Genomic DNA, 13,694 nt, shown 5'->3' with positions numbered 1-13,694 from the left:
TGCTCTGCTTTTTATTCCATGAAGACATCTATTCTTCTAAGAAGGTTAAGCAATCTTAACATTAATAAGAGTCGAATTCTCCGGATCAGAGATTTTCTGTCCTGCTGTCAAATGTGCTCACTGTGAGCACAGGCTGCCCACTAGGCTGTGTTCTTTCCCCTGTGCTTTTCTCTCTTTTCTCTTTTTACTAATGATTTTATGATCAATGACAATGATTTTAAACTGGTTAAATATGCAGACGATGTGGCCTTAGTTGGGCTTCTACAAAAAAGCGACTCTGTTAGTGAAGCTCCATGTTTAGCCAAGGTAAAAGCTTTGGAAACCTTGTGTCACAGCAGCCAGCTTGTTATTAATGTGGACTCTCCACAAAACAGGATGGGATCATTAAGCCAGTTTCACTCATTGACCAGTCTGTTGAAACTGTGGTTAACTTTAAGTATCTTGGTACAGTTTTGGACTCTCAGATGAGCTTCTCTGTTAATAAAGACTCTACCTACTGAGAAGGATCTGCCGCCTCGGTGTCAGCCAGAAGATATTAGAAGTTGTGTACAAGAGTCTTGTAGAGAGTGTTCTAACCTTTCATCTGAGCTCACTCTTTAAGATATTAGTCTTATAGTTGGTTCACCTCAAATCTCTTTGAACCAGCTGTTCACTGAGAGGATGAGGTAGAAAGCGAGGAGCATTGTCGCTGACAGCTCTCATCCTCTCTCTGACCAGTTTGAGCTTTTGACCTCTGGGAGGCGCTATAGAGTTCCTTTGGCAACCAAGAATATTTATAGGAAGTATTTAATTCCAAGTGCAATTCATATTTTAAACACTTCCAAATGATCAATATACGCAAACAGGAACCGTTATGCACTTGCTTTTCTATTCCTTACATATTTGATGTATTTATGTATTTTATGAATAATTTGATGTTATTTTATGGATTCTATGGTGTTTATGTCATTTCTGTCTACTGCATGTCTGTTATGTTGAGACAAAGACAGTTTTCCACCATGGTGGACAATAAAGTTTTATTCTATTCTATTCTATTCTATTCTAACCAACAGTCCAAACATAATGATATTTAATTTATAATGATATAAAACAGTAAATTATTGTCATGGCCTCATGATTTGAAAGACTTTGTGTTCTCTTGGTTTTCTGGTGTTTTACTTCTCTCTGTTGTTCAGCCCCTATTTTCACTGTATTATGTATATAGCCAATTATTATAAATGTATTGTGGTTGTGTTGCACATACTCTATTCATGATCTACTCATGTATAAAGGGTCAATGTTATAAGCAAATGCTTCAGCCAGACACCTTTTTGGTCAGGCACTGCTATATTTATTTATTTATTTGTTTCCTTTTGGTTTGTCACTGTTTCTACGGGAGATGAAGAAAACAAGAAAATATGAGTGTTTACTTTATTTATACGTGTGTATTTGAGTGTGATGACCAAGTAAAGTATATGTATATTTGGATTGTTGTTTGAAGGACTGCACTGCACTATTGGTCAGCTGGTGTTTACGTGGGTTAATGTTCATGGGTGTTTTTCTTGGATGGTTTAATGTTTGCTAGGCTGTGTAAGAGAAGAGTGTGTTTTCTGGGTTTTGATTTTCAGTTTCCTCATGTTCACTTGTGTGTACCTGCACTCCTTCCCTGACCATCATGTGTCCCTCCACACCTGCCCTGCATCATGTTCATTAGCTCAGCTCTGCCCTCACTGTGTCCCCCCCCCCCCCCCCCCCCCCCCCAGCCTTCACACCTGTCCTGTAGCGGTCTCATTAACCCTGCTCTGTCCCCAGTGTCCTCTCAGTCTGCCCTCGTCTAGCCACCTGTTCCCAAGCAACGTATTAGTTCTGTCTGTGGTTAAATCTTGGTTTGCAGACCAAATGTATTGGATTATCTGATCTGTTCAGCTCAGCCTGGTCTTTAGTTTAGTTTTGCTCAGAATAGATACATTTTTCTTCGGCTTTTGCCTTCAATCTCTGCATCCATTACAATCCTAATATTAGATGAGCTGGAACCATGAAATGTTTGAGTCTTTATATAATCCTACTCTGGGGGGGCTCACTTTAATCAATAAAATCATAAGCTCTGTTGTTTTTTGTGTATGTTATTATGGTTATTACATGTCTTTATTTTCTTTGATTTGTGTATGAAAACAAGTAAATGTAACTGTAATGCATGTATGTATCAAACTACCAAAAGTAAAATATTATTTTTAGTCTTAAAATAACAGTAAGGAGCCTAAATGTACAGTGAAACAGGTTAAGCTCTTCAGTTCCAGCTTTTCATACTGATCCCTTTTCATTGTGCTTCACTGTAAATCCACAGTTCTAATGTTGTGCTAAAATGTATTTAAATGTGTATCTGAAGCTAATGTGAAGCTTCAGCTGTCCAAACGAGTCAAATCAAGTAGATCTCTTCCAAAGTAATTGTCTTTTTTAGTAGAGAATGTCCTCTTTGTATTTTCTTGGACTTGTTGAGCTGCAGTGGAGGAATGGTAACAGAAAGGCACATTCTGTATTAAAAAAACTTCATTTGGAGTTTAAGTACAGCAGCTGAAGTCTCTATAGCTTCAGATTTTTCTGAGGGAGGGCTGTAGATTTTTCCCCATCATTTACATTAAGAAGGACTCTTCTAATGGTCGGTATGAACAGGAGGAATGATTACAGAAAGAAAACCCTGTTTCAGTGTTCATATGGACACTTCACCTGTTTTAAAACAGACTTGAAAAATCTTGAACTGATCCTTTAAATGATAAAGAACTGTTGTGCCACCAGGTTGAAGTGTTAACACATTACTTAAAGCTAATTCCTACACAGGGTTTATTCTGCAGTAATTCTAATAACAGTCCTCTGGTCAAACATGTTGGTTAAGTAAAGTATGTCCTCCAGTCTATGGATGTGACTATTGCAGTTATGAAAGTTTAAAGTTATTTTTTAAAAGGCCCTGCACACTGACACAGAGAGGAATTGTGAGGTCACACACATACACACACACGGATGACATCAGTGTTGTTATATAGCTTGGCCCTTTCTTACTGCAACACAAGGGGGCGCAACTAATCACAACACACACCTGCACACACACGGAGCTACACAGCAGCTATTATGACTTGATATGAGTTTAGTCCTTACTCCAAAACTAACTTTTGACGCATTCAAGCAGGTTCAGCTTTTTTGTAATTGCATGTGATTCAATGTATTAATTGGGTATAATAACCTCTACAGTACAAATCTATAGGCTACATTAAAAAAAGGAATATTAACTATGGTTCTTTTGTTCATGAGAAACTATACCTTTAAAGATCAATCACTGTTCTGTGTTTATCCTTACATACTATTTACGGTCGAATTTGACCCATTTTTTACAGTTTTAAAAAAAACTCCATATAAATACAAACCCTTTTAGCTGGACATCTCCTGATGTGACCCACAGTATACACAAGTGGAAATAAAATGCATCTTAATTTATATATATATTTGTATAAATAAATATATATATATCATAAAATGTTCTCCTGGACCATAAAATAGTGATAAATAAATAGAATACACTGTTCACTCTCTGACAGCTTCATTAAGGATTAATCAAACATTTATTAACGACTGATGAATGTGAATTGGTGTAGAGACTAATAATGAGTCAGAATATGAGCAGTAGGTGAGGGTTACATTTTCCATTAGTAAAAAGTCTAATTAATTTCCCTTGGTCTTTGGTTGAAATGTGTGATAAAAACCACAACAATAATAATACGATGAACAGAATCTTTTTTTCCCTCATTTGTTTTATTGTGAAAAACAAGAACACACACATACAGGGCTGTGGATTCATGTTGGCTGCTGCTGTGTGAACATGATGGATGATAATGAAGTGAAGTGGTAATAATGTAAATGATGTTTTTATAGAAGTGTTATAATTGTTAACAAACACTAAACATTTCTAACCACAGTACAGTGTTACAAACCATAAATGAAATGTTTATTAACTGAATACTATATATATTATTATTATCTATCTATCTATCTATCTATCTATCTATCTATCTATCTATCTATCTATCTATCTATCTATCTATCTATCTATCTATCTATCTATCTATCTATCTATCTATCTAAATAGGCAGTAAACTGTTACTTCATTTTTAACCCTCCTGTTGTCCTCGAGTCAAGGAAGGAAAGGAGGGAGGGAGGAAGGAAGGAAGGGAGGAAGAAGGAAGGAAAGGAGGGAGGGAGGGAGGGAGGAAGGAAGGAAGGGAGGAATGAAAAAGGAAGGAAGGTAGGAGGGAAGGGGGGAGAAAGGAAAAGAGGAAGGGAGGAAGGAAGGAAAAAAGGACAGAGGAAAGAAGGAAGGTAATGGGGAGGAAAGAAAGAGAAGGAGGGAGGGAGGAAAGAAGGAGGGAAGGAAAGAAGGAGGGAGGGAGGAAGGAAGGACAGAAGGAAGAAAGAAAGAAAAGGGAGGAAGGAAAGAAAGAAAGAGAGAAGGAGGGAGGGAGGAAGGACAGATGGAAGGAAGGAAGGGAGGAAAGAAGGAACAGTCAAAACAGACGGGGTCAATTTGACCCGGGAGGACGACAGGAAGGTTAATGTCATTTTGTTGGTGTTTTATGTGTTTGTACAGAAGGGGGCGCAGTTGCCTACATGATCATCATCAACATAATCAACAAGCTCTTTCTTATGTGATGATACTTCGAATTAACTTACACACAGTATAGAGTAGTATTTATCACAGTAGATGTTCATGCCTTTCTTCTGTTGCTTTGATTCTGTCACAAATGAATGAATACATATATGAATTCATCACATATATATAAATTCAATATAAGATGTAGAGCCATCAAAAAAATACAACTTCATCTCATTTATTTATTCTGATGGTCGTCTCTCCAAAATGTCATGAAACGAGTGATGCTCATTCAGTAGTTTTAAGTTGTGTTGGGTATGTGAATGTGTATGTGCGTGTGTGTGTGTGTGTGTGTGCGTATGTGTATATATCTCTATGGGGACAGCTCTTGTAGACACTCGCTGTCTCATTGGCACATGTCCCGGCGGGGTGGAGCGTAGCGGGGGCTGCCTCTTGTTTTGCGGTCTTGTTTTGTCAGCCTCACTACAGAACAGCTGCAGCTACCGTCAGAGCAGCAGCGTCCGACACCAACCGGTCAACCGATCTGTGGATTTTACGCGTTATTTTTACCGGTTGGACCCAAAAAAAAAAAGGAACGGAACACAGTCCGATCACTGAGAGAACAAACCTGTTTGTGCGCAAGACTTTTGTGTTGAGTGTGGAGGACTGACTCATCACAGAGGAAGGTGTTTATTGTATCATCCTTCTGTCTCTGTCTCTGTCCTCAAGCAGTGTGGAGCTTCAGCGTCGCCGAATGGATGCGAGTGCATGAGGAGAATACTAATGACCCCGCTGCTGCTGACGGCCACAGCAGAGCCGATCAGTCATCCAGAGCGCACCGGGGCCTGCGCACCACCACCTCAGCCTCAACCCCCACCTCCACCTGGAGAATTATTACACCCTCAGCCTCAGGAATTAATACGCGAGATCTGAACACAGGTGCTATATCCAGAACTCAGGGCGGATTAAAAAAAAAAAAAAAAACACACACACCCAGCTGCTCCAGAATAACACGCCAAAATGGGCAACAGCTTCTCCAACATCTCTGCCTTCCAGTCTCTTCACATCGTCATGCTGGGTTTGGACTCTGCTGGGAAAACCACCGTTCTTTACAGACTCAAATTCAACGAATTTGTCAACACTGTACCTACAATCGGATTCAACACCGAGAAGATCAAGCTGAGTAACGGCACCGCCAAGGGCATCAGCTGTCATTTCTGGGACGTTGGAGGCCAAGAGAAGCTGAGGCCACTGTGGAAGTCCTACAGCCGGTGCACTGATGGGATCATTTACGTTGTGGACTCTGTGGATGTTGACAGGCTGGAGGAAGCCAAGACCGAACTGCACAAAGTCACCAAGTTCGCAGAGAACCAGGGCACACCGCTGCTGGTCATCGCTAACAAGCAGGACCTGCCCAAATCTCTGCCTGTGGCGGATATAGAGAAGCAGCTGGCCCTGCACGAGCTCACCCCCTCCACCACTTATCACATCCAGCCCGCGTGCGCTATAATAGGCGAGGGGCTTCACGAGGGGATGGACAAACTGTATGAGATGATACTGAAGAGGAGGAAATCCCTGAAGCAGAAAAAGAAGCGGTAACAGCTGCTGGATCAGTGGACAATGTTTCAGTCAGATTTACTGTAAGGAATCCGGGTTGTGCCAGTGTTGCCCCCCTAAAAACACACGTTTACTTTGCAGTGATTTTTCAAAATAAAATATCCTCTTGTTTGGATTAAAGCTGTGAAGCCCTGCTGAATGATGCTTTTGCACACAGGAGGCTGCCTCATTGGCTGCAAGGATATAAAAACACAAGATAAGTTGAACCAAATAGTCAAAAAAAATTAAGAAACTTGAATTGACACTTTGAGATCTACAGCACTGGGGAGGAGGAGGAGGAGGAGGTGGAAGAGGAGGAGGAGGGGGGAGAGAAACGGGCGGGCCTGTTTTTATCTGCTGCTGCTTTTTTCATGAACTCAGTTGGACTTTGAAGAAGCAGCTCCTGTGCTGGTGCTGTGGCTCTCTGACCACTTTTATGGACTCCAATGTTTTTTTTGTTTTTTTTTATGATTTCCACCCACAGGATGTCCTCTGTGGAAACACACGTTTGATTTTGCACGTGGCTCGGGTCATTTTCACTTGTGCCCCTGCTCTTTTTTTTTAATGGAAAACAAGACATCTGTAGTATCGGTCTTTGATTATAGATGTCATGCAGACTGTTGAATTTTTTTTATTTTTTGGAGCATTGAAGTAGCCTTTCCTCCCTGTGCGGTGGACTGAGGACAGTGTGTCCACTACTTTGCACTTTTCATTTCCTAACAGACAGTAGGGAACTACACTGTATTCATAGAGGAGCAGATCCAGGTGGTTTATGTACTAAGAAGCCAAAATTGAAGTATTTTTTGAGTATTAAAAAATTTAAAAGCAATAATTTGGGTTTACTGTTCTTCATGTTTACATGTGGTCAAAGTGAAGTTGGATATTTACCCAGATACAGGTGTGGATTAGAGACAGGTCAAAGGTCACAGTTCACAGTTAACTGAGGGGTCATCCTAATGTCTGAACATCAGCACCTCTTTCTGTATCATTCTCCTGCATATGAAGTGAACATTTAGAGCAAAGCCACAGCTCGTTTGTGAAATTTATGGATCTGCAATGCGGAGACGTGTTTCCTGCTTCACAACAGTGTGTGTATGCCTGCTGCTGCCACTGCTTGAAACAGGCCACCGGTATGTGCCTCTTTGAATGAATTAAGGCAGTTATGTTGATATTTTTCAGACAAAACAGACCAGTTTATTTTCTTTTCAAACTGTGAGAGGAGGGAAAGGTGTGCAGCTGCTGTATGAAGTGCAATATTTGGGTCTAATTTAGTCAAAAAGCTGCTGGATAAGAATTTAGCCTTCTGCATCTGTTCACTAATACTAACAGCACAGAGCCAGGCAGGTGTCAGGGCTAAACTGACAAATGAGTACACTGTTAACAATCAGCAGGTTTTTACAGTAAATTCTCACAATAAACTACTGTAATCACACTTTTGCAAAGCATTATTCTGATTATTACAGTACAGGCTGGACCACTGAGGGAACTGAATCACAGGACTAGTAGTACTTCCTGTGATCACCTGAATCAGCATCTGAGTGATCTGATAGCTCTGTTAGTGATGGATCACATTACTTCTCAATCATGTCCAGAGACAATCAGTCAGTAAATGTGAATAAATGAGATGTATGTGATACAGTCACAGTCTCATGAGAAGGAGGCCGTCACTTTAACTCCATGCCTTGTGTGCTTACAGGCTAAATAACATTACTGTGTAATAAATGGTAACAAGTAATCTGAGGGTTACAGTGCAGATGATGATGTAACCACTGGGTACTATATTATGTCAAAATGCTCCGCTTAATGAGTCTGAAATGGAATTACACCTCGGAATGTGGTGAAGATGCTAGATCATATCAAGCACATTAAAGGATAGGGTCGCAATTGTTCAAGCCCCAGCTCCATGTAATCATTCCTGCTGCTCACACTGGTCATTACAAGATTAGAAGATCCCTTTATATTGTGTCCACAGAATCCACAGTTTATCTGAAGCTTACATGAAGCTTCAGCTGTTGAAACTAGTCAAATCAAGTAAATGTCTTTTTAAAGTTACACTCTTTTTAGTACAAAACTGTTGAGCTGCAGAGGAGGAATAACACAAAGAGAGATTTGTACTTAAAGGCCCAGTTAGTGGCATCTAACAGTGAGGTGGCAGACTTCTCCAAGTGTGTAGTGACCCTAAACTTGCAAAAAAAAAAAAAAAAAAAAAAAAAAAGTCCCTCTCTAGAGCCAGTGTTTGGTTTGTCCCTTCTGGGCTACTGTAGAAACATGTGGAAGAGGACCAACTCGCTATGTAGATATAAAGGTTCATTCTAAGTTAACGAAAACACAATGATTCTTATTTTCAGATGATTATACACAAATTAAAACATACTTATGAATATTATATCCCATTAGATGTCACTAAATTCCACACACTGCTCATTTAAATGACTCTTCAAGGCTTCGACTACTAGACACATTTGAGCAGCATGGACCAGTGAATTTCTCACACTTTGCTTAAAAATGACCAACAATTAACTGATTATCAAAATAGTTTTCGGTTAATTGATTGACACATTTTCAGCTCTTGTCTGGATTCCACTGTGATATTAGCATAACAGTAGCAGAACAATGACATGAACATACTGTACGGACGTAAAGTTCACTGTGATGCATTATTGAGCTGGAACAACTTTGACGCCTCTGAAAGTTGATTTTCATAGTAAAGTGAAATGAATGAAAACCCTTTTAATATTCACACAGTCACCTGACTATAGTTTTAACACTTACCTGAAAAATGGTGAATCTATCCTTTAACTGGATTTGACTTGTCAGAGATGAGTTACTGCTCTTACATCATCAGGTATGTATAAACACAGGGGTTTGCCTTCATTCAGTATATTATCTTTAAATAACTGCATGAGTCACAAGTAAAGAGGAACGTTTTAGTCAGAGGAGCCGTATGTTGGTCCACACTAAAATATATCAACTACTATGTATTGCGAATTATTTGTACAGACATTCAGACATTCCTGGTTTCCAGAGGATGAATCCCAATGACTTCAGTGATCATCTAACTTTTTCTCTAGTGCCACCTTGAGGTTGACAATTTTGAGTGAAATGTCTCAACAAGTATTGACTTGATTGCCATTAAAATGAACTGCACACATTCAAATAACCAGGATAGATATTAAGTAAGAACTTTGTGAATATCTTGATGTTAATGTTTTATAGTGTCTTTGTCAGGCTTAAAATAACTGGCAGCAGCAGGAGACATCGCCTAGTAACAGCTGAAAATAGAACTTTCCAGCTTTGAGGAGTAATTTACAACAATGATGATGAAGCTATATAAGAGGCGTGAGGATATATGAAAATAATGCACACCCTCCAGCCAATCAAAGTCTAGTGTTCTTTGGCCCATCTAGTCACTTTCAGCTGATGGTTGAAGCAGTCATACTCTGGTCTTACACAGACATCACGATGAATCAACTGCTGACCACAGCAATATGTTTACCATTTTAGGCTTCTCCAAATTAAAGTCTATTTCAAAAGTGAAGGATTTGAAAAATACGACTACAAAAGCCAATTTGCTATTGTTGAACGCCTCCAGAACACAGGTTTTGTAGAAGATTGTTGAGCATGATGATTTTTAATGACAATAGGCTCAGAAAAACTGCTGTGTGATTTCCCACAAAAAGAAGGAACAGACACAGCCCTGTCTTCTCAGGACTACCCGTTGCTATGGCAACAGCATAGTAGAACCAACCCAGTCCACCCTCAGTGATTTAAGAAAAAGAGATTTCCCTTTTTGCAGTTGTCTTTAGTGTTAACATCTGTGTTCTTCTGACACTGTCACACAAATGAATGTCTTATTCTGTTGATTTGCTCCTTAAAGTCGATCCAAGTGCAGTAAAATCCTTCAAATGATCATATATATATAAATAGTTATCATTTTGTTGCAGCTCTTCTTTGAAGCTATATGATGTTTAGAGCAAATACCAAAAGCAATGTTTTTCATGATTGCACCATTCCATTAAATATTCTAGATATCTTTTGCATTATTTACCATTCAGCATGATATATACAGTAGGCTATCTTTGGAAATACTTCCCTCTACATTTTAAAGGGGTGTCGGCTCTGCGGATATTTAGGAAATGTTGTTTATTTTTTAAAACAAGCCAAATTTCCAACTTGAATTAATTATTGTTCAACAAGCTTTTTCCTTTAGTCTCAGTTTGTGTTTCCCTGTAGGGTTTAGCTTAAGTTCAGTTCTAGACTAGGACATGCATTATTACATACCTGATGGATTTTGAATTAAATAAACAGGCTCTTTGAGTTTTGTATTTTCCTTTTTTGGTCTTCGGAATAAAAAAAGTACAAAACATAAAACAGAAGTGATATAATCAGACAGTATGTGCCTCGCACTGAAAACATGAAACTCATTATTTTGTCCTGCAAGTCAACAGTAATTCCGAAAAATAAAAATTGATAAACCTTATATGAACATGTCTTCTTGTATGCTGATATAAAGCAAGGTGATGCCAGATGTGACAAAACCCCTGTTGTGTCCTTCCATTTCATGCCACTGTGGTATCAGCAGAGTCTGTCTTCGTGTGACCCATTTCTCAATTTGAAACGTGCTGAAGCTGCTAGAAAAACCTCTGAAGACCACATGTGTACAGCACAGTGAGCTCTACCAGTGGCCTATAAAACCGACGGCCTCCAAATAAACACAGCCTCCAGAGAAACTTGCCCTTGTTTATGTTGAAGGGCTGTTTTACTGTCTACAGGAACCAGGTTTGACTTCTGTCAGCTGAACACACAGCAGCTCTGAATTGAAAGAATCTGCAGCAGAAAATATGCTTTTGGGAACCGAAAAAAACTGTATATTTCCAGTAGGACTACATTTGTCAGTGCCTCCCACAACTGTTTCATAAAACAGATTAAAAACATTAATATAGCTGTTTGCTGATGTGACACAGTTATGGTTAAGGTGTGGTGAGGTTTACGCAAAAAACAGATATTTTTGTCTTTCAGAGTGGTCATAGTGTCACATTAGGTGATCAGTCATGCCATTCTTGTCATGACTCGTCCGAGAGACGTGGCAGACTGCGGGTTAGACTCAGATCAGTCACACGTACCACACTGTCTTTCACAGCTTACGTGACACACATAGATGATCGGTGAACTGCCACGAAGCGACTCCACTACACTGTTCCACCTGATAGCAGCAGCAGCATCCCTCTTTCTTTCTTTGCTCCTGTTGGCCACCATCACAGAACACACTGTATTTTTCAAACACAGCAAAAATCAGTCATGCTAGTTGTTTCTCTGATGCTGTGATTACGATTGTGTAGTTTGATCCTGGCATTATGGAAAGACTCAAAAGTTGTCAGTCAGCACAAGAAGGGATGTAAACATACGTCTACAGAGGTTACAATCACAGGCTTTGTTGACCCAATCATCAACCCTGAACTCCTCCTTAAGAAGTTCTGCTGTGCAATAATGTCATTGTCTGTTTTGCTCCCGACAGACAAGAATCATCATTTGAATGACCACAAAGCGTTGCTTGTCGGGAGAATGTAAACATTTCATTTTAGGCATTTGAACAAATGTCCAGATGTTGCTTTTTTTTCTTGTGAAAACTGGTGAAGAAACAACTCAGTTATAACAAGTACTTTAGCATGATGAATACAAGTGTGAGGAAATGCTTACAGAAGTTGGTGGAAGGTTTGTCTTTTGGCTTGAATTTCATAAAGTACTTCCACAGACAGCATATCGAAGTGGGCCACTTCAGGCAATGATGTATGGGTGTGACCCTGAAATGACCCACATGTAAAATACCAATTATGGCACAAATATCCCATGTGTGCCTTTTTTGGTAAAGATGTGGTACTATCGGGTATGTGTGTTCTGGATGTGGGCCAGTTCTGGTTTATCAGTTTTTTCTTGGTTGACATACACCATTGCTATGGCTTGCTTGTGGCCCCAAAGGCTTGACCGGGCCTCAGTTCTTAATTTCGTATTTCCTCATGTCTATGCATATGTTGTTGGTATGACAATAAAGTATCCTTGAATCCTTGAATCCTTGAAACAGGAGCGGACCGCCCATGTGCAGTATGTGGACCGGATGAAAGTGCAGAAAGTGTCAGGTGTGGGTTGGATCTGGGCCACAGAAAATTTGCTATCTGGGTCTCCTGTAAAATAAAAAACTTTGTAAACTCATTGTGCTCTGCTTATAGCTAGTGAGCTAGCTAACGATGCTAGCTTGATAGGATTCTGGTATTGGGTTACTGTAACTAACAGGAAGTCTAAGTTTCACTTTGCAACTTTCTGGTGACTCAAAACAGCAAACAAGAGGTGAATTTCCAAAATAAATTGTTTCTGGGAACATAAAAGACTAAAAAAGATAAAAGAGGAAATGAACTGTTTGAAATGACCAGCCCTAACCCTGACCCTTGTGCTGTGGATTACATAGGTGATGATTTACGTATTTTCAACATATTTGGGTTGACTGTTGGAGGTTTTTAGTTTAATATCAGTCATAGCTTAGAGTTTAAGTTAAGTGATTCCTTCCAGCGGCCAACAATAATGGCCATTAAGAACATACCATGTACTCAGAAACAAGTCAAATGACAAACAAAGCACAATGTTGATGTTGTAGCTCTCACAATACTTTCATATGTCTCCCAGCTTTCATGTCAGAATACGTCTTTTTAGTGTCTGACTGCATTTCTGAACTCCCTGCCACGACTGTTTATCTGTTTCCTCCTCCTCTGGTCTTTGCTGGTGTCTCCCTCAGCTCTCCAATTATCTACTTAAAGCAGGAACAGAGCTGTACGCTGCAGAAAAACAAACTGCTGATTACAGAGCAGCATGTCTTTGTGCTGCTTCAATCGCTGCAGAAAATTAAAAGATAATAAGCTGACACTGTAAACGCTGTCAACCTGAACAGCCTGCTCTGTTTCCTGAGGTTTTGATTGTCTTCCGTGAGCTCCGGTGAGTGTGTGGAAAGATGAATGTCACCCCTGGTGTGTGTGTTAAACTACATGTGTGTACTTGAGTCACTTCAGGATCACGCAGATAAAATAACCAGACGGTTTTTTTTGGCATAATAATTAAATAAGTCCTCAGAAATAAACGACCATATATGTCACTTGACCACTTGACTCCAGGAAAACACACAGGAACATTTTCTAATATGGAACCTCTATCAGCATGATGTTTCATGATGTGACAACGCTGTGGTTAAGGTCTGCTTAGGTTTAGATACAAAAACCTCTTAGTTAGGGTTAGAGGGTTAGAAGGTTGGCTGCATGGGTCCACAGTAGCAGCTAGGATGTAGGGACCTTAAAGCACGTTGTGATTTATTAAAATAAAGTTCATTAAAGAGCCGGCCTGTAGAGGGTTTGGGTAAGGTTTAGGGAGAGCTCATGGTTTGGTTTGAAATGATCACTTTGTGTGGGTTAAAATGACTACTTCCTTAAAGTTAGACAACCGT

General features: G+C 39.7%; 1 protein-coding gene across 1 annotated transcript; it reads left to right on the top strand.

The window, feature by feature from the left end:
* The first annotated feature begins 5,115 nt into the window (after nt 1–5,115).
* LOC133992853 (ADP-ribosylation factor-like protein 4C) lies at nt 5,116–6,499 on the top strand. Its single transcript, XM_062431623.1, has one exon. The coding sequence runs from the start codon at nt 5,636–5,638 to the stop codon at nt 6,212–6,214; it is 579 nt and encodes a 192-aa protein (XP_062287607.1). The 5' UTR covers nt 5,116–5,635; the 3' UTR covers nt 6,215–6,499.
* The last annotated feature ends 7,195 nt before the right edge of the window (nt 6,500–13,694 follow it).

This window comes from Scomber scombrus, chromosome 13 (assembly GCF_963691925.1).
Source record: "Scomber scombrus chromosome 13, fScoSco1.1, whole genome shotgun sequence".
NCBI classification, from domain to species: Eukaryota; Metazoa; Chordata; class Actinopteri; order Scombriformes; family Scombridae; genus Scomber; species Scomber scombrus.
This window is presented reverse-complemented; position numbering and strand designations above follow the sequence as displayed.